At 41.0% G+C, this 21,631-nt stretch overlaps 1 protein-coding gene across 1 annotated transcript in view; it reads left to right on the plus strand.

The window, feature by feature from the left end:
- Positions 1–21,631, plus strand: part of LOC122805613 (aspartyl aminopeptidase) — a 1,034,351-nt gene that overhangs the window by 154,620 nt on the left and 858,100 nt on the right. The window contains exon 2 of the mRNA XM_044075861.1: positions 14,082–14,172. Within this exon, the coding sequence (XP_043931796.1) occupies positions 14,082–14,172 (91 nt within the window). The remainder of the gene's footprint in view (positions 1–14,081; positions 14,173–21,631) is intronic.

Raw genomic sequence — 21,631 nt, forward strand, 5'->3', positions numbered from 1 at the left:
ATATCCTCTGTGAGATGTACCTCTTCCTCCAAATCATGCTGATGATCTTGTAGAAGTTTAGATCCCTAGACCAAGTATTTCTGATGCCATTTGACTTGCTGATGCACAGTAAATCCATCAGTATTGGGTCAGAGAATGCCTTGTGTGCCAGACAAAGGTCACCTCTTGGCAGTCTGTAGGATACAGAGTATAGTGGCAGGGCTTTGATTCAGTCCATGTAGGACATATTGTTTAGACCTTGTATTTTTTTAGGAAGGTATTTCTCTGAGTGTTCCAATTGTTGCTTGTGTCTAGACAGATACATACTCAAGGGGGCATTATAGGCAATGATTGGTCTAATGAGGGCTAAGTAAAGGGTCCAACAACATTTCTAGATCTAGACACTGTCCACTTGTTTTATAGGATTTGCAATATAGAAGGATTTTCTTAAACAGTAGACATACGTTTATTGAAAATTAGGTTACTGTCCACATAAAGTTCCCAAATCCTAAACTAGGGCAACTCTTAGGGGTGTATTGTCAGTATGGTAGTTCCCAGGTGTAGATGACTTCCCAAAGGTGGTTTCAGTCCACATATGTGGCACCAGTTATTTATCTGGGTCAAACCTTCATGCAGGATAGCTTAGTCATTTTGGGGATTCAATGACTGTTCCTAGTTTGCAGTCATCTGCAAACTTAGCCATTGCCCTTGTATTGGTATTGGCATATGCTGTAATGCTTGGATTCAATATAACTAAATAAGTACATTATTACTTCAAATGACACTCCTGTTTTTAAATGCTTTTTGTTTACATTTTCAGTATTCCTTTCTGAGTATGCTCAGCTTTGTTTGTGGTGGTCAGGGGTGGGGTGCCACCAGTAACTTTCAAAGCTGATAACCAGATTCCATCTGAAATTTCATTTGTACTCAAAACAGCTCTCACTTATTGCCATTCATTAGTTTAGCCTGTATATGTTACCCTTGGAGAAAAGTAGTCTTACAGGGATTTTTTTATGACCTGACTACTACTGCTTCCCCTCTAGAAAATGTACAAATTATCCAGGGGCAAAACATTAGAAAATGTTTTTTGTCACTTTCCCATTTTATTTTGTACTGTTTCTGAATACTGGCTGGCAACAGTGATTTTTATAACATGACTGCTACTAGATCTGAAGAAAGCATCCAAGTGAGGCAAATTTCAAACAGTAGTGGAAACATTTTTTTTCCTTTCTTTCTTTTTATTACCTGGTCACCAAACTGTAAAATAAAATGTTTTACTTTGTTCATAGGTAGGTACTATGCTAATGGCCCAAGGGCCTGCGTAAGCCTAGCCAACAAGGTTCCCTGGCTTACGCCACCCAAGAAAGTTATTTTCCTGTGCCACTGTCGAGCAGAGACACAGAAGTGATCCCTGGGGAGCATTTCCTATTTCCCATCCAGTCATCAAGATTTTTCTTGAAGAGTGCTAATGAATAACTTTGCTTGACATAGATGGGTAGCCTGTTCCAGAGTATGGGAAATCTCTGGGACAGGGATCTATTCCTCCAGCATGTCCTGCTTATTGTGGTGACAAGGTTTAGGTCCCTAGAGCGTGTAGCTCAGAGGGATTGGGATTTCTTTAGGTGTAGCATGTCCAACAGCTCTGGGTTTGACATAGCTTTATATGTTAGGCAGAGATCACCTCGGAGTAGGCGATATGCTACGGAGTAAAGCTGGAGTTTTTTTGAGGCGGTCAGTGTAGGGCATTTGTTTGAGGCCAGTAATCCTCTTTGTGAGGTACTTCTGTGGCCTTTCCAGCTGCTGCAGATGTCTTGTGAGGTACATTCCAAAAGGGGCGTTGTCCTTTATAATGGGTCTAATGAGTGTCGAGTAGAGGGGAACAATGACCTCTTTTTTCCTGGATGAGAACCCTTTTATGATGAGGTGTGCCACGTAGAAGGACTTTCTGACTACTGTGGCGATGTGACTATCAAAGGAGAGACTACTGTCCACCTCAGTCGCAAGGTCTCTTATCACGCATTCAGTGTTAAGTAGATTGCTGCCTGTGTGATAGTTCATGGGTACAGAGTTTTTACCAAAGGGGATGACACTGCACTTTTGGCATTGAGCTTGAGGCCATGGCTCTGACACCAGGCATCTGTCTCAGCGAGGCCCTTCTGTAGGATGTCCACATCATTTGGGGACTTGACTATGGCTCCTAGTTTGCAGTCATCTGCGAACTTCGTTAGCCAGAGGCCTTCTGTGTTAGCCTGTACTTCAGAGAAGTAGATACCAAACAGGAATGGTCCCAGGACAGAACCCTGTGGTACTCCACTTGTCACTGCTTTGAGGTCAGATTTGGAGTCTGCAACTTGTACAGTGTGGGTTCTGTCAGTGAGCCAGTTGGCAACCCATCTTGTGACGTAAGGATTTATACCTAGTTTAGTGAGTTTAGCTATAATTCCAGAATGGGGGATGGTGTTGAAAGCCTTAGCGAGGTCAAGATAGGCTGTGTGAACCACCTTACCCTCATCTACGGCTTTGGTGACTGCCTCAAAGAAATCGATCAGGTTCAGGAGGCATGATCTGCCTTTCTCAAACCCGAACTGGGTGGGATCCAGAGTTTGGAGGTTACCAATGTCTTTGTTTATGAGTTCCATGATGATACGTTCCATGGCCTTGCAGACCAGGCTCGTCAGGCTAATAGGTTGATAGTTCCCAGGATCAGTGGTGGTTCCCCCTTTGTGGAGTGGGATAACTGTTGCTGTGTGCCATTCAGTGGGCACAAAGCCTGATTCAAGGCTATTATTGAGCATGGTGCTTAAGTGGGAGCAAGTTCGTTCTGAAGTTTGTGTAAAACGCAGCCTGGGATGTTGTCCGTTCCCATGGATGCTGTGTTTTTGGCTTTAGAGAGTGCAGCTTTTACCTGCGTAGTTGTGATTACAGGGACTCTGCATTCTTCCTGTATAGATATGGGCCCTTTAGGGGGTGAGAGGGGGGTAAAGTTAGCACTGAACCTATCTGCCAGGATGTTGGCAATATCAGTTGGTTCTGTAATTTTCTTGCCTTTGTGCTGTAACTCAGAGCGGATCTTGGTGTTGCCGTCGAGATTCTTGACATAGCTATAGAATGCTTTGTAGTTGTCCTTGGAATTAGTGGAGATTTTGTTTCCGTAGCTAGCTATGGAGGATCTTATAAGGGATCTCAGCTTCTTACTGAAGCTGACCAGGGAGCTCCTTTACTCATGGGATTTTACTCTCTTTTGCAACAGTTTCTTTTTTCTGTTGTACAGTTTGCTTATGGTAGGGGACCACCAAATTGGCTTCCTTTTTTTGGAGGATAGCGTCTTGGTTCTGTTTGGGATAGCACGATCCATGCACTCGTGTAAGTGCTTATAGACTGCATTTGTGTAGGATTCAGCAGTTGTAACTGTATTGTCCATCTGCATGGGAGTCATGAAGTTCACCACTTCTGTCTTAAGAAGCATGAAGTTGGCTTTGGAGAAATTTTTTACTGTGGTTTCCTTAATGGGGGGTGGGGGCGGGATGTGGTTATCAAGGGTGATTAGCTTATGGTCGGATCAGACCAATGAGGAGTTGACTTCAGGTGTGGAACACCGGTCACTCATGTTGGTAATGACTAAGTCTAGGATATTGTTGCCCCTGGTGTGGGTGTGGATAAGTTGATCCAGGGCATTGGAGTTTATGAATTCCAGAAAGCATTGAGCTAAGGAGTTGGTACACAAGTAGTTTTCTCAGTTAAAGGTGGGGTAGTTGAAGTCGCCCATTATTGGGGTGTTTGGTTGAACCCTATTATTTTCCAGTACATCAAGAAAAGAGGAGTGGGAATCCTGGTGCTTGGTGGGGGATCTGTAGCAAGCTACAATTTAGATTGCAGTTTTGCCCAGAGTTAGTTGCACTTGGATAACTTTGGATGCATAATGCTGAGCAACTAGCCTGGAGGTGTGGATATCCGTAATGAATATGGACACACCTCCGCCTTTGGTGTTTCGGTCCAGGTTACATGGCCGAAAAGTGTGGTATGAGTTATAGCCTGGTAGTGCAGGGGTGCTCTCTGGAGCCTTGAACCAGGTCTCAGTCACTGCACAGATATCGATGTTCTCCATTTTAAGGAGTACCTCGAGTGAGTGCATTTTGAGATTTAGACTTCTAGCATTGAGTAGCATTACCCTCAGTTTTTGCTTGCCTGTTCCTGTTATGGTGGTGAATTTTTTATGTGAACCTTGCCTAAAAAAGGCACTATAGGGGCAGCAAGAGCCTTAGCCAGTATCCGGAATCCCAGGGGCGACAGGTGCAGGCCATCTGTGGCAAAGCATCGTGGTCTGTCGACCATGTCATCCCAAGCAGACAGATACTGGATCCCCTTAGAATGACACCAAATGCTTAGCCAATTGTTGAAGTCAATCATTTTGTCCTTGTACTGCGATATCATTCTGGGTGATGGCAGAATGCTACTCAGGGCTAGGGTCATACCTGCCTGGGCTACAAGATCGGAGAGCTCTTCCATGTCTCTTTTCATGTAGTCCAGAGAGGTACATCTCAGGTCATTCACACCAACACGGACAATGACAGAGTCATATTTGTACTTGTTGTGGAGTGACCTGAGTGCGTGGGTTATATGGCGGATCCTGGCACACGACAGGCAGCTAACTGTTGTGTTTTCTGAGTACTTGTCAAGTATAATGACATTCTGATCTGCTAGTAACTCTAGAAAGCATGTGTGTTTTGCAAGGCTGAAGCATTAGTCAATATGGTGTTCTGTCCTTTTATCTCCTAGTTTACTGTGTGCTAATTTGAGTGCTACTTACCAAAGGAGTGGTTTTATGAACTGGCTGCTTGAACCTCTGTGGAAGCATGAGTGATGTGAACTTCCTACATTAGTAGGCACACTCGTATGTTCCTTTCATTTCATATTTTATGCTGACTACTGAATGTTAGCTACATCTGTTTTCTAGTATACATGCTGTATCTTTGTTACTACGGTGTAGAGTATGTTCTTTAGTACTCTTCATTCTCTTTTAGCCTTAAAACGTTATACATATGAATGTGGTTCTGTTGTTGTCTATCAACAAATCTGTACTTTTCCGTTAAACCTCTACCACGCATTTTAGGAGCTGTATTGGCGGCTTTTGTCTTATTTCTTCCCCCTCGGGTTTGGATCGATACTACACATTCTATTTCCCAAACTGTTTAGTGTTATCTTCTTTCAAGTGTTGTCCCCTTTGCCGTAAATGTCTGTTGGTGATGACTTCTGCTTACAGTTAAGAGAAGCTGTCACCCAGTCGTCTGCATGGATATGATGGTTACAGTTACACCTGCTTTCGTCATAAAGTGTAGGTCATCTGCAGATCACACAGATGACATGGCTTTCAAGTAGTGTATTAAGTAGTGAACTTTTGTATGACAGCCTACCCTTGTGTGCAGCTGTGAGGTCGACATTTTCTGCCAGATTTCTTTTCCTGAAGCGTGATCCCACTACATCCTCCCGATGACCAGTAACCCAGGTCAGAATCAACAGCAAATCACCTTAACTGACATGTCTTCTGCCTATGACCAGTCTCGGCTGATTATAACAGATGAATGGCTACTGCTATGTGTTAACCCTGGACTTTGGAGTAATTCTTAACATGCTGCCGGGCCCTTCTCCCCCTCCCTAGTCACCCACCCCATTCTAGGTGTGTGGTGCCTATTATTGAAAATGCAAATGTAGGTACGACCCAACTAGGTAGGCAATACAGAGAAAAAGTGAGTATTAATGGTCTGTGATGGAGTAGGAAGTTGATAAACAAATACACCAGAATCAAGTCGATAAACAAGTAAGCCAGAATCGGGCAATACAGCTCCTAAAATGCGTGGTAGGGGTTTAACGGAAAAGTACCAACAAATCATTAAAATGATACTGTTTAGGTGTTTGGCATTATTCTAACAGTTTTCAATACCTGATGAGTGTCTGATTCCCTGTCTGACATTCACTAGTCATACATAGTAACATTCAGTCTGCTACTGCCATTTCAACTTAACTAAATGGTAGTGATAACATAGCCAAACAAGATTAATATCATTTTCTTTTGTTTGTGCTGTTGCCTTACTCTGTGTACTGCTGTTGCACAATTCTGCACAGTATCAATGCCTTTACTCAAGATGCACTGCATATATTGGAGGACAAGTCTACAGTATGGTGATAGAATGATGATTGACAGCAACCTCTCTTTTGATCACCACATTGCCACTGTGGTCAGAAAGTCCGTCTGTGTGGCACATCTCATTACTAAGGGTTCTGCATCCAGGAAGAAAGAGGTCATTGTCTCCCCTCTACTCTTCCCTCATTAGGCCAATCATCGAGTACAATGCCCCATTTGGCATATACCTCACTAGACACCTGCAACAACTGGAGAGGCCGCAAAAGTACCTCACAAAGTGGAATCTAGGCCTTAAACAATTGTCCTATATGGACAGACTCAAAAAACTCCAACAATTCTCTGTCTCATATCACCTTAGAGGCGATCTCTGCTTGACTTACAAAGCCATGTCTGATCCAGCTGTGTTAGAAATGCTACATCTAAAGAAATCCCAATCCCTCCACACCACATGCTCCAGAGACCTCAACCTCATTACCACAATTAACAGAACATGCTGGAGGGACAGGTTCATAATCCAGAGACTGCTCATGCTATGGAACAGACTTCCCATACATGTCAAGCAGAGCACCTCACTGACCCTCTTCAAGAGAAATCTTAATGAGTGGATGGGAAACAGAAGATTCACCCCAGAGATAACTCCAGTGGCTCTACTCAACAGATGCACTGGGAACTAAGGTCGGGTGGCACTATACCGGGGTAATCCTATGGCTAGGCTTGTAAAGGCCCCAGGGCCATTAGCCTAGTACACACCTCTGAACCTATAATGTAGTACAAACTATCAAACAGCATAATCTGTCATTATGGATAGATCCATATTCACGTCCAGTACAATAGTTATGAGACCATGCATTACTGAGTCTCCACACTGTTTGAGGAAGATTTAAATCTGGAAGGTCCCACAATGCATGTGTTGACTTGTCTTCCTGAGATTATACAATGTTCTATTCCTTCAGTGATGGTACATTGATGGTAATGCAGGAATAAATGAGCTCTAGCATGCATGCTATTACTGATCATAATATGTGAAATGCCCTGCTTCCCTTTTAATTGCCATTCTGCAACAAAAGCATTATTATGTGCTTGATCAGTTAGTATGGCACCTTATGTATAGTATAGCACTAATATTTCTTATAACCCTATACCTAATAGCCACCCAGACAACTATATATCCATTTGTAAACCAGTTATTCTGGTGTTGGAAAGATGTTGAGGGTACCCTACACTTTTCCATGCGAGCAGTAGTATTCATATCCTGTAGATGCCCTATGTATTTCTAGGGTGTCTTCCACAGGCATACCTCTTTAGTGATCTGTGGTGTGAATTATACATTGGGGTGTCACTATTACACTGTGCTGTTACTACATTATCTTGGACATGCCCACCTACATCTACTCATCCACAAACAAGCGCCCCACTCTTTCCCATTCATGGAAACACTTGCACATTAACCCATGAGCTTGGTGTGACACAAACAAACTCATGATCCGTAGCATAGCTAGGCTGGACAGGAGGGACAACTGCCCTGGTTGTAAAGTGTTGTGGGTATGATCAGCTGATCCTGATCTTTCTTTAATGCAATACCAACTTTTTAAAGCTGGTATTGCATTTCTGGTCAATCCTGAGCACTCTAGCACTCTGTGTATGGTCTAAACTGTCGCAGCTGCATGCTGCATTTTAGCAAGCAGTATGCTACAGTTTAATTAAACGATAAAAAGTCTCAACGTTGTAGCAAACAGTTTCCTACAGTTTAAAAGATGGAATTTTTTTTTAACTAAAACAATGAGCGTCTTTGCTAGTATAGCCTGCCTGCATGGAGTTGTACAGTGCTCAGGTGTTTAAGAAAAAAGTGTTTTTTTTTTTTTGCTTGTTTGTTTTTTTTTACACTTTTAAGCTGTAGCAAACTGCTTACTACAATGTAGCAAGTAGTTGCCGGAGTTTAGACCCCACACAGACAGCTAAAATGTTCAGGTTTAATGCTTCAGAAGAGGGTTGGGCAGGATAGAGAAACAGGACCTGAATGGCTGGGCTGGGAGTATTATGCATCTGTCCATCTGGCTGGAAGGAATGTCTTGGCTGTTGCCCTTTACTGGAAGAGTTGCATGCATGTGCATGGGGGTGTACATGGATCTGTAATAAGCTGATCATGCATTGATCTGCTTAACGCAGTAAAGTGCTTTCAGCTCTTCAGTAGCTGAGGAGGTGGTGTGTTGGTTCACAGTACTAGCACAAGGTGCTGTTTGAGCCAGCTATGCTTCTGCTCATGATTTTTACTTAAGTCTTCCCAGTGCAAACACACATGCAGATAGACATGCACATGCTCACACGTTCATGCAGCCTCATTCCTGCCCCTACAGACAAGCACGTGTACATCTGCTCATATACACAGTCTAACACCCTACGTGAACTCCCCTATTCTGCTGCATTAGTATGTGGCTTCATCCCCCCAAATTTTCTGTCCCCTACAAGGGGGAAACCTCGGTGGTAGAGAGGACTGTGTGAATTCAAAAGGTGTGGCGTGCTGCAGAGTCCTTCCAAGTTCACGCCTCCACATCATGCTTAGCCTTTCAGAATCCCAGGGATGATGTCCTCAGCTTGGTAAATGAATAACACTGAAATGATTTGTGACAAGAGACATCTAATAAAGAGAAGATTATATCAATTTGATGTGAGCAGAAAGGCAAAATTTTGTAAAGAATATAAAGAAACTACTACATTGAACTTTACTTCCATGAAGCAGCAGTCCCCCAATGAACATTTTAAGTATTTATTTACTGATAAAGTAGGCTGGTACAGGACCCTTTTCAAGAAACTTCCTTGGCCATTTGGCAAATGTATTGCAAACAGAAAATTGGTAAATTGCATGCATGTGCAGTGTAATGAATAAGGCAGAAACAACAGAAAATTGTGTAATTACATTTATTCATTTTTCTATATGTTTACCGTGAATATCCTGCTGGGATAAAACCATTTTTCAGTGGAGGCTCAGAGAGTGAGAAGTTCCACATGTAACACTAGTTTTGATATATGCAAAGAGTACAGTTACATGATGTCAAAAACAATGCAAAATATAAGGCAAAGAGAAAGAAATGGGGAGGGGTCCTAAGCAAAAGACCAGTACTGGTACAGTTTTTAACAGAAACTGCTATTAAAAAAAGAATAATTAGTAGACCATACAAAATATTGCATGACAACTATAAGAATCAATCACAGGAGGTTAAAAAGGATTGGGAAGAGAGATTGGATAAGTAATTCACAAAGAAACAATGGGAGATATATGTCTGCCAAAGAAACAATGGGAGATATATGTCTGCCAAATACACAACAAAGTCTAGATGATTTAGGATCTTTGCTTGGAAGTGTTTACATAGGTATTTTTATACCCCAAGTAGACTCCAAAGAATTTTTCCTCGGACATCAGATATTGGAGGTGTGATGGTGAAGAAAGAGGTAATTGGGGACTTGTTTTCTGGGAGTGTAATGAGTTTGACAGACTTTAAAGATTCCCTACAGACTACTCTGTTAATGATTCCGGGTGAGCAAATTGATGTAACTAAGGAAATAATTTTTTGAGCTATGATACAGAATCTGAATTGCCTAGACATAGTAAGGCCTTGTTGAGTCTAATTATGATGGTTGCCAAAAACGCAATTACTAGACAGTGGAAATCTGTACTAAAAGTAGTAAATATGGTAACAGAGAGAAAACCGCTTGGAATCGGGATCTTTAGAAAGGTAGGAGCAAATTCCGTAGAAGAAAAGGGAACTGTGAGAACACTACATGCAGAGGAGGAACGAGGTTTAAAGGCAGGATTTGATTGAGCTATGAAACCTTGGCTAGATTGTAAGTGATGCTTGCAACTAAAATTATGTCAATATGGTTTGTTTTCCTTTATATAAATGTATGCTTGCCTATGCCATATGTGATTAAAAAAAATGCAAAATATAGATAAGTGTAAATACATGAGAGAGAAAAAGCTTTATATTTGATTACATGAGCATCATTTAAAAAGAGCATATACATAGTCTTGCGTAGATGTATACAATGTTGAACATTCATAAGAATTAGACACTGGCTTGTATATAGCAAAGATACAACATTGCAAAATATACTGTAATATTACCGGTGGTTTTTAGCAAGCGAAATAATGAAAAGAAGAGGCAACTTAAGCATGGAAATATTAGGAAGGGGGAATGTGGTTGATAATGAAATGTACTATGATACTTTCATAGTTGTTCAACTACTAACATCGTTACTGTATTAATAACATTACAGTAAAACGTTTAATTGACTGAAAATAGTCACATAGTACTAATATAAGTTTAAATAAACCAAGACTTAGTAAAGTTTAATAAGAAGTAATAAAGTAAGGTATTACTGTTATTGTGACCAATCAAGAAGCAAGCTGGAGAATTTTTAATAAGGGAAATAGTCACTGAGGTAAAAGGAGGGAGAGAAATGTGGACATTGTTGTAAAGGAAGGGATGGACAGATTAGTGCAGGGGTCTGCAACCTTCACTATCAAAAGTGCCATTTTGCCCCTCTCCCACCAAATAAAACATCAGGAGCCACAAAACCAATTTGACCCCTAAAATGAAGATAACACAGCGTATGAAGTTTAGTATACACTTATTATACTAAATATAAAAGAACTAAGTTTATGAGCAATATTTAAAATCCGTCCCTATTTTTGTTCCTTTGTTGGGATTGCTTGAGCACTCTCAGTGTGTGTTTGTGTGTATCATATCTCTTGACCTCTTACAACAAAAAATCTGGACAAAGCCATAAATAATGGGGCACAAAGGCCCAGAAATAGGGATGCTTTTTAAATATTGCTCTTACAATCTTAGAAAGTTGATAGAGTAATAGATTTTGCATTAGCATGAATTTTCTGAAGGGTATGAATTCTGAAGCTCAAATGTCTATTTGTTTCTGACTTCAGCCCTCAATAATTTGACAGAAAAACACAATTTTATGAGAAACACACCAGAAATACGAGGCAAAAGTCAGGGCATTCTGCGAAAATCTGCACAGTTGAGAGGTGATTGTGTGTGTGTGTGTGTGTGTGTGTGTGTGTGTGTGTGTGTGTGTGTGTGTGTGTGGAAAATGCATGTTAACAGAAACCGTGTTATTCTAGCAACTGTCCAAGAGCAATATTTAAAGTTCATCCCTATTTTTGTTCCTTTTTTCCCCTTTATTTGTGGCTTGGTTCAGATTTCTTGTGGTAAGACTTTGAGAGGTATGGAAACCTTTCACGAGATGCTGCTGCTGGCAGGAGATCGCTCTCAGTGCGAGTGGAATGCATGGCAACAGAAGCCGTGTTATTCTAGCAAGTTTATAGGAGAGCAATATTTAAAGTCCATCGCTTGATCACTCTGTGTGTGTGTGTGTGTGTGTGTGTGTGTGTGTGTGTCTGTGTGCGCACGCGTTGTGCAGTAGACTGGCCAATATTTTTCCAATCTATAGGGAGCCACTGCAGAGGGGTGGAAGAGCCACATGCGGCTCCAGACCCCTGGATTAGTGAGAAGCTAGGAAAATAGTGAAACAAAAGACAAGGAATTCTATTTTTTGTGTATTTTTTATGTTTTGCTTTGTTTACTGTAGCCCATCTGGGTAAGCTCCATTTACAGAGGGGGACCCTCTTTAAGGCAAGGAGCCAAGTCTATACGCAAGACTTGAGAAAGAAAGCAGGAAATTTTATAAATTATGAAAAATGTTATATAGTGTAAATTCTGTTAAGTGAGATAATGGCACAGATGTATTGTTTTGCCCCTTCTCACGTAGGTTAATGGAGGCATTTTGGCTTCAGTTTCTGCTTAGACTTAAGGATATTTTGTGGAGAGCAAATGGTATGTATACTAGAAAATGTATAACCTAGGATAATGGGCTTATTAAACCAAATACAAGGTAAAAAAACCAAACGGATCAGGAGACTGTTACAGACCACAAGTACCGCAATGATGGAAGAATCCAAAAATAATCCAAAGATTAACGCTTTATTAAACTGAGTTTCAATGTTTTAAAATGAATTTTATCCAAGACATTTAATTTACTTGTATTTTATAATGGTTTTAAACTTATTTACAATAGATAAAGTAGAACGTACAAGAGAAGGAAGCATTAACACTGATGTTTTTTAAAAAACAAAGGACTGATATGATTGGATAAGATCTAATCACATATGTATAAAAGCTTATTTTGTGTTTTTAGTACTTTGTATCTGATGAAGTCACTTGTTGGACGAAAACGCAGTTTAATAAAGCGTTAATCTTTGGATTATTTTTGGATTCTTCCATCATTGCGGTACTTGTGGTCTGTAACAGTCTCCTGATCCGTTTGGTTTTTTTACCTTGTTATTGGTCTTGAGTGGAGGTTGGCCGTTGCTTTTTTCTTATTAAACCAAATACACATTATCTGTCACAATTGTTATATAAAAGTACAGATGTTCTGACTTGTGCAATCACAAAAAATGTAGTTATAAAAAACCAAAGCATATTTGAAAGACCTGAAACAGCCAAAAGCATTCTTGCACCCCAGTGCTCCTACTATTTAATTTGTTCAAACCTGTAGTGCCTTTTTGTGTACTTCCAGTTAACACCTGTATTGGCTTATAGCGTCATGACATTTTTTTGTCTCTTGACTTTTTTAACTAATTGATTTCCCAGCTTATAATAGGTAGTATTAGTGTTATTTTATTAATAAGTCCTTGTATTTTTAAGCTTTTAATCTGTGATGTCCTGCAGTAGGAGCCTGTTGGCCAGTTCCATTTGGGACACCAGCATTCTGTTCTCAAGTGTATCATAAGTTATATAGATTGTTTAATGAGTAGTAGAATTATGTACATTAACAGCAAATCTTGCAGTTCTGTTACACCTTAATTTATGGCATTTATTAGAACCAATGACCAGTAAGTGTTTTACATATTAACAGCGTGGTCTGCGTAAAGCTGTTTTGTTACCTGGTGTTAACCAATTTATATAGTGCAATTAGTTCCTGATATGGAACTACGCAGATAAGTTCTACTTTAAAACCCATCAATGAAGATTTCTGTGTACTTGTAACTTTCAGTAGTTGACGTAGCAGTTAGTGAATCAGACATGATAGCCTGAGGGACCCATCTCAACCTTGATTATAGAGCACTTTGATCTTATGGGTCATAATGTTTTTGACAGAAATTGCTATAGCCTGACCTTTTTCTTTGAATATCTAAGATGTTTACTGAAAGCATGTTGAACCATTGATAGATGATACCCCTAAATGTATTTTTAACTTCGGATTCGGACACCTTTTCCATGATAATAATGAGAGACTGATAATTTTCAACAGTTTTCCATTTTCAGAATATGCTTGTATTTCTGTCAAAAAGATGATATTGATTTATGAAAAGCATTGTGATTGCATCCATTAAAAATGTTTCATTGTTTGAGTAAATTCTGAATTTGTAAAATATATAGGTAGTTTACTGTCTTTATGACTTTAGACCAGACTGTGTTGTATTTTTCCTTGAAAGCTGTATTTGTGTCTGACTGATTTTTACGTTGAATCTGTTATAATCAGGAGACATTGAGCATCATATCTAAGGTTGTTTTCTTCAGGTTTTATTGAAGTAAGAGTCCCTAAGATCTAGACCTTGGCTTACTATGGTTCTGTTGTTGAAGAAGCATTATTACTTTCATAGAAATGTTAAGTATAATAATTAGATTTTTTTTTTCCCCATTGGAATTTTTCACAAGTGTAAATCTTATTCTAGAGTCTGTAACATTTAAGTTAAATAGCATAGTACTTATAACAGGTGTTTAGTAGAACTAACACATTCTTAATTTCTGTGTTGAGGAGTACAGAAACTACCTCTATGAACTCCTTCATCCCGCTGTAATCTGTTTTTCCTTTTTATGGTAGAAGTAAGTTGGAGTACAAGTAACAGTTAAATATTTTTGACTCTAACTTTTGTGTTTTCATCTTTCAGGCTACAGCTATGAAAAGCTCTAAGGAAGCCATTCAGAATGCTGCCAAGGAGTTCTTGAAATTTGTGAACCAAGGTGTCTCACCCTATCATGGTATGCCTAGCCTTCTAGCAACATTAATCCTATTAGTTGTGTGACTCTTTCTTCTATATTTTTAGCAATACTGTTAATTTTCTTCTTATTGTAGAATTTAGAATTTATTTGGTAGCTCTATGTAGGAGCAGACTGTTATAGCTGCCTTGAATCTCAGTGGCCATGGTTTTATACAGTTTAGTGGTGGATGCCACATTTTTCAGTACCTTTAGATGAGGAGAGAAGTATTTTTTGTTTTTAAGCATATGCTTGTAACAGTGGGCTGAATGAGCGAGTAGTATAACAACTTACCTTACTAGTGGAGTTAATGGTATAAAACTAGATTGTGTAGCTGTAACATTAAATACACGTTGTGTATAAATGTGAAAAGAACTGCAGACTTGTTCCATCCCATTCAGGTTAAGTTGGGAAAGAAAGCATCTTGTTTTACAGGGTCCCTCATACTATGAAGAAATAAATTATTGTTGTTGTTGTGCTTTACTGCTTTAATCTTCAGATATATAGAGTGATGCACACAGTTATGGCTTTCCAATATGGCATCAAGGAGTTAGCAGTGGAATGTTAGCACTTCTCATGCTAAACTAAGATTTAATTAAAAAAAAAACTTTGCTAAACCATCACAATTTAAAGAGTAATATGTGTTTTGCAAAGCAATGTCTTTCAGCTTCTCCTGTTAGGGGTCGCCACAGTAGATCACTGGTCCGCAGATTGACTGGTTCTTACGGTGTCAAGTTGCCAGCTGGGCACCTAACCTTCACAGAAGGCACATGCACCTACCTGCATGTCTTTAAAATTCACTCAACCATAGGGAGGACATGCAGCCTCTACACAGAAGGCACTCCAGCCAAGAATCGAACCAGAGAACTTGTTAGCGTGAGGCAACAAAGCTAACCGCTGCACCACTGTGGCCAACAGAGTAAAGAGTAATATGTGTCTTTATTAAAAAGACATCAAACTATAGTAATACTTTCATTGTTATTGTCGTGCAGTATACATACAAGTTCTTTAACAATTTTCATTCACTCCAACATCACAGGAATGCTGAATTCTTTTCTTCAGTTAAGCCTCACTCCTCTTCCAGAACACTATTCTGCATATATTATTCCTACAAATTCCATTTATTTCCATGAAATGCTCTCTTTCAGTTTTCTAAATTTCCCACTTCCAGTTCTTTTTATCTCTTGTACAATATGCCGTACTAAAGTTACAGTTGGTTTAGGTTTTGATTTCCATTTTGTAGTAATTGCTGTTTTGGCATCCAGTAGCATTACATTTTAGTAAGGGCTTACTCTGTCTAAGCAATTCAGATCTTATAGTCCAGCTCAAAAGAATCTTGTCCTTAATTACATCTGTTTGTTCCCCAACATTTCAGTTAAAGTACTCTAAGAAATTTTGAAAAATATGACAAATAGTCTCCATACCTCGTCCTCATCACACCTTCAGTACTTGCTATCTACCTGAGGAAACATACTCAGAAGTCTACTTGGGTTAAAAAAAAGTGTCCATGTAGATAACTTAAACATTCTGGACTTTGCTGCATACTTTGGAGCCTTAGATGTTTCTTCCTATTGATTCTTGGTTGTCACACAGTGTTTTATTTAATCTACTATCACTTTTTTCAGCAGCTTTTATTGTAGACTCAGCTAAAAACTCTGCCTCAGCTGATCTTTCACTTAGCAACCTCCCTATCTCTGTCTCCTTCCTTATGCTGTGCTGTCAGTCCCTTATAGTGAGTTTCTGACCGGCAGTCCATACTTTTTCTTAGCCTCATCCCGTTATGTTACCTTTTCCTTCTGATTTGTTTGCTGCCAGTGCTTTGGTTCCTGTATAAATTTCTTGCAGCAATTTACAGCCCCCATTTGCCTATTTTCTATATTCCTTCTTGCAGTCATCTTTATTGATTAAAATATCCTTTCTGGTTTCTCTTGCTGGGTTAATTCTTAAAACCTCCTGCTACTTCATGAATGTAATATTATTTATGATGGGTATACTCCTTAAGGACTCGTATCCAAGATACAAATTTCTTATCTCTTGAACTCCCCTGATGTTTCATCATCCCTTTCCAATTTGTTTTATAAACTTATACTTGAGTTATGTGTATGAGCCTTAACGTACCCCTTCAAATCAGGCAACCCTAAGCCACCTTGCTCTATAGAACAAATGATCTTAACCCATGTAACACATGCCCTCTTCCCTCACAAATTCCTTCAATGCTTTATTAATAAGCATATACACGTTCTTCTCTGGTTGATAAAAAATATGTATTACCTGTGTATAAAACTGAAGGGACTAAAAACATTGTATCCATATCTGTAATCAAGAGCTTCAGGCTTCTCAACTTTTTGTATTATTTGTTTAGTCTCATCCCACATATTGTTAGCTGTCATAACAGAATCCTTTGTAATCCATACACCTAAATACTTCATCTTATGTCCCCATAAATATGGGTATTGCTGAAAAATGAACATGAGGCTACATAGATGTTCTTCGTGTTTCACTGTTGCAGTCATTACATTTGGGTAATCTGCTGGCAGGTTGCCCTCAGTCGGCCTGAATAACAAAGTCTTGGGTCCTGTGTTGGTTGCTGTCCCCTCTTCCATGACATCAGGTCGTCAGGGTTATAAAACATGCAGCCGACGCCATTTTATTCAGTCTTTCTTGCCGCGCGGTGCCTGAAGCAGAAGCAGTTCGCAAGTGCCGGTCGGCCGACTCCTGAAATTTTCGTATTCGAGTTTCAGAGCCGAAGTCTTCAAACTAAAGCTAAGTACCCCGTTGGGGAAACTTTTTCTTGCTCCTTACCGATGTCTGTAAAAGTTAATATTTGCATTACTTGTGGGAAGCAAATACCTCATAAGGATTTTCATTTGTACTGTATTCCTTGCCTAGGCCTTGATCACAACGTGCCTTGCTGTTGATTTTGTGCTAGATTTCACCAACGCACTATTAAGGGTCGGTATATTTTTGCTTCTAAATATTTTGGTTCAAGATTTTAATTATCCTGAAATGTCATTGGTTAGCAATTCGACTACCGGAGTTCATAAAAAACGCAATGAAAAAGACAGAGACAGACCGTCAAGGTCCAAAGCCGACGACAAAGCTTCTCCTAAGCCAGTCACCAGTTCACCTTTACTCAGTGAGGCGCTTTCGCAGCCCCTGATACCCACTACTTTTGAGTCGCAGGCCTCTACCGAGACCTATTCGGAGTCAGGTATGCCGTGAGATTCTCAGAGTATTGAACCCGTGGATGTCTCTCCCTTAGATTGGTCCAGAGCCATTGAGCAGGCACCGGCTATTGAGGGTATTTTCAGGCCTCAACATTTTTATATTAAACAGACGCCAGCAACAAAAACAAGGTCAAAAACATCTTCTATGTCTAAAAAACTGATGCATGAGCCACCTGCTCGGGCCCCTATGCCAAAAAAATAGATGATCAAAATGTCTAAGGATTTAATTACCTTGATCAGGGGTTCCCAACCCCCCCTGCTAAGAGGCCTAGGCAGGGCACTGATTATGAATCTTCAGATCAGGTTTCCATTTCTTCTGATCAGGAATTTTCTATTCCACCCTATGAGGATTCTGATGCAGAGGAATCCATCCCATCTGCATCTCATCCTGAGGATTTCTCTTTTGGAGAGACTTTGCATACTTTAAGGGAACATTTTCACTGGGAGAGTCAGGACTTCTCTGAATCAAAAAAGAGGCTTAGGGATTTCCTTCTTCCTCAGCATACGCCTTTGGCAATATCTCCTGTATTAGACATTGTTGATGATGTGTTCTCGGAATCAAGCATGGCTCCTGATTCCCTGCCTCCAGCTCCTAGTAAGCCAGACATATATTTCAGGGTTCCTGACTCCCACAAATTTCTTTTCAAAAATCCTGCTGCTGATCCTGAGACTATTTCTCAAGGTCCCAAGGGTGTAAAGGCCTCTACAGCCAAAAATCCTACCCCTTCTGATAGAGATTCCAGGGCACTGGATAGATGGGGTAAGAAGGCTTATACGTCTGCTACTTTGGCAATCAGTTCTTTAAACTGCCAGTTTCATATGCTTAAATATCACCAGCATTTTATGGGCTTACTGAAACAGAAAATGATGTTGATTTCTGATTGTGTGGAAAATAAAGAGTTACAGGAATTATTGCATTCAGCAAAACAGGTTGGAAAGCATACTTTGCAATGTGGTTTTGAGTCCCTGGAGGCCTCCTGCAGGGCTGCCGTTACTGGATCTGTGATTAGAAGGCATGCCTGGCTCAACGAGCAAAATCTGCCTGATTATGTTAAAGCTAAATTGTTGGATGCCCCTTTGCAGCATGATACTCTGTTTGGTAATAAGACATAAGAGGTTTTAAAGAAAATGGAAGACAAAGCTAAATCTATGCAAACTGTAAAAGATTTCTTGCAAGTGCAGCCACCCAGGTTCAGTAGGCACTGGCATACTAAAAACTGGTCCTTTCCTGTGTTCAACAGGGCCACTCAAGGCAAATCCAGGCGCTCAAAAGGCTCCAGATACCAATCACAGGGTTCTTACAGGTCAAAGCAATGGGGTGCCTCCACCTCCAAATCTGGAGGAAACAAAGCACAACCCTACAGTAAGCAGTCTCAATGACTTTCCTCTACCATCACCAAGCACTTATCTTTTGGCAGCCCCCTTGGGGGGAAAACTAGTGCTTCATGCTCAAAATTGGCAGTTAATTACCCAGGACAAGTGGGTATTAAACATAGTATCCCAGGGGTACAGATTTCATTTCCATACTTTGCCAATTCCAAGCGGATGGCCAGATCCGCCACAAAACCAGTGGGCAGAGGCCCAGAAACAAGTCATGTCCCTCATGGATATGGGGGCTATTCATCCGTTACCAGAAAAGGAAAAAGGGCAAGGTTTTTATTCAAGACTTTTCCTGGTAACCAGAAAAGACAATTCATGGCGTCCAGTACTGAACTTATCGATTCTGAACACGTTCTGGACATTCCAAAATTAAAAATGCTGACTTACAACAGCTACTACCTATGCTAGGCAAGAATGCTTGGTTAGTAACTCTAGACTTAAAAGAGGCATACCTGTATATCCCAATAAGGGAATCATGCAGAAGATACCTCCACTTCAAAGCAGGTTTTTTGCATTACCAATTCTCTGCACTGCCCTTTGGCTTATCTACTGCGCCCAGGGTCTTTACAAAGTGCCTGGCACCAGTAATTGCATTTTGCAGACAAAGAAGCATTCAGATTTATCCTTATCTGGACAACTGTCTCATTCAAGCAGAGGACAAGGACACCCTTCTTCAACATCTGGCATTTGTAAAAAGGCTTCTAGCATGCCTAGGGTACACCATAAATGAAAAGAAATCACAACTGGTACCCTCTCAAATAATTACTTTCCTGGGTGCAAGCTTGAATACAACTTCCCAGATGGCTTACCTCATGCCAGACAAACAAAGGCAACTGACAACATACTTCAAACAGATGGCAACAAAAACCCAGTTATCTGCAAGACACATTCTGCAGGCTTTGGGGTTCATGGCATCCTGCATTCTACTAATTCCATATGCGAGACTGCATAAGAGGAAACTTCAATGGTACCTAAAACGTTTATGGAATCAGCATTGTTACAGTCTGGAAACAATGATTCCTCTCATTCCCTGCCGACAACAGGAGTTTCTTTGATGGAAAGAGACATGTCACCAAAACAAGGGACTGTCATTCACTCTACCCCCTGCCACCCAAACCCTAACTGCAGACGCATCAGACTATGCTTGGGGGGCCCACCTGGCAGGGAGATGCATTCAGGGCAAATGGAGCCCAAACCAAATGCATCTGCATATCAACCAGAAAGAGATGCTAGCTGTTCAGAATGCCCTGACAGCCTTCAAGGACTTACTTCATCCAGGACAACTACTGATAAAGATGGACAACACCACAGTTATGTGGTACATAAACAAGCAGGGGGGATACACATTCCTACCCTCTTTGCAGACTAGCCATGGCTTTGTGGAACACAGCCTTGACTTACCAAATACATCTTCAAGCTCAATTCCTGCCAGGAAAGCAAAATACTCTGGCAGACGACCTAAGCAGAAATCTTATGGACCCGTACGAACGGAAACTGGATCCAAAAATCTTCAGCATGTTAACACAGAAATAGGGGAGCCCAGACATGGATCTATTTGCCTCTCCCCAAAATTATCAGTTGGACAAATTCTGCACAAGAACTCGTCACAAAAAAGCATGGAAAGTGGAAGCTCTATCCTTCAGCTAGAAAAACCTGTCAGTCTATGCCTTTCCACCTCTGCCTCTACTCTCCAAGGCCTTACTAAAAGTCAGACAGGAAAAACCAAAAATGATCCTAATTGCTCCGGACTGGCCTCACCAGCACTGGTACCCACTTCTAAGGAATATGTCTCACCTTCCTCCATGGTACTTGCCTCAAATAACTCATCTACTGTCTCAGCAGAACTATCAAAATGTCCTTCAAGAATGCAACTGCAGTCATAACATATGGGTTGTCCTGCCTCAGGCAGCCCTCAGTCGGCCGGATTCCAAAGTCTGGGTCCGACGTCGGCTGATGTCGCATTTCTCTGCGACGTCAGAGCGGCTGGAGTATATAAGCATCAGCCGACGCCATCTTCTCCAGTCTTTCTTGCCGCGCGGTGCCCGAAGCAGAAGCAGTTCGCAAGTGCCGGTCGGTCAGCTCCTGTATTCTTCGAAACCGAAGTCATCAAAAGCTAAGTACCCGTTGGGGACCTTTTCTTGCCTCAGCCGATGTCAGAAATTACTGAAAAAGTAAATAATTGTTTGTCTTGTGGTAAACAAATACCTCATAAGGATTTCCACTCTTACTGCCTCCCTTGCCTTGGCCCAGACAACGATGTCTCGGCCTGTGCCGCCTGTGCTCGCTTCAACAAGCGCACTCTCAGGCGCCGGGCGGAGTTCGCTGAAGACTTTTTCGGCGAAAAATTTGATTATACAATGCCGTCGGAACAACCGACAACGCAGACTCCTAAGAAACGAAAAGACCGGGACCGACATCCTCGGCCCACGTCTTCTACCGACACCACGCCAAAACTAACCGCAAGTGCTCCGATTCCCTCTGAGGTGGTTATTCCACCGCTCCGAACCGAAGACACTGCATTACCGATACCTCCGATACCGGAGGCCACTCCAACGCCAGTTATTGATTTTCCTCCAGATACCGAAACCAAGGAAATGCCCAAGACCATTGCTGTTGATAAGGTAACTCCTGCACGTGGAGCGGCTAGGCCTCCCATGTCCATGTCTATCAAGGCCTACACACGTGCCAAGGCAGCCAGCAAGTCCTAACATCTTACTGCTAAAAACATACCTCAGACTACTCCTGAAACTCAGATCATGTCCATGGCCGCAGATTTAATTTCTCTGATCAGAGGCTCCCAGGCCCATCCTGAGAGAGGATCCCAGCCTCCTCCTGATAAGAGGCCCAGGGTTGAA

The sequence above is a fragment of the Protopterus annectens genome, chromosome 6.part1, assembly GCF_019279795.1.
Source record: "Protopterus annectens isolate FY-2018-M chromosome 6.part1, PAN1.0, whole genome shotgun sequence".
Taxonomy (NCBI): domain Eukaryota; kingdom Metazoa; phylum Chordata; order Ceratodontiformes; family Protopteridae; genus Protopterus; species Protopterus annectens.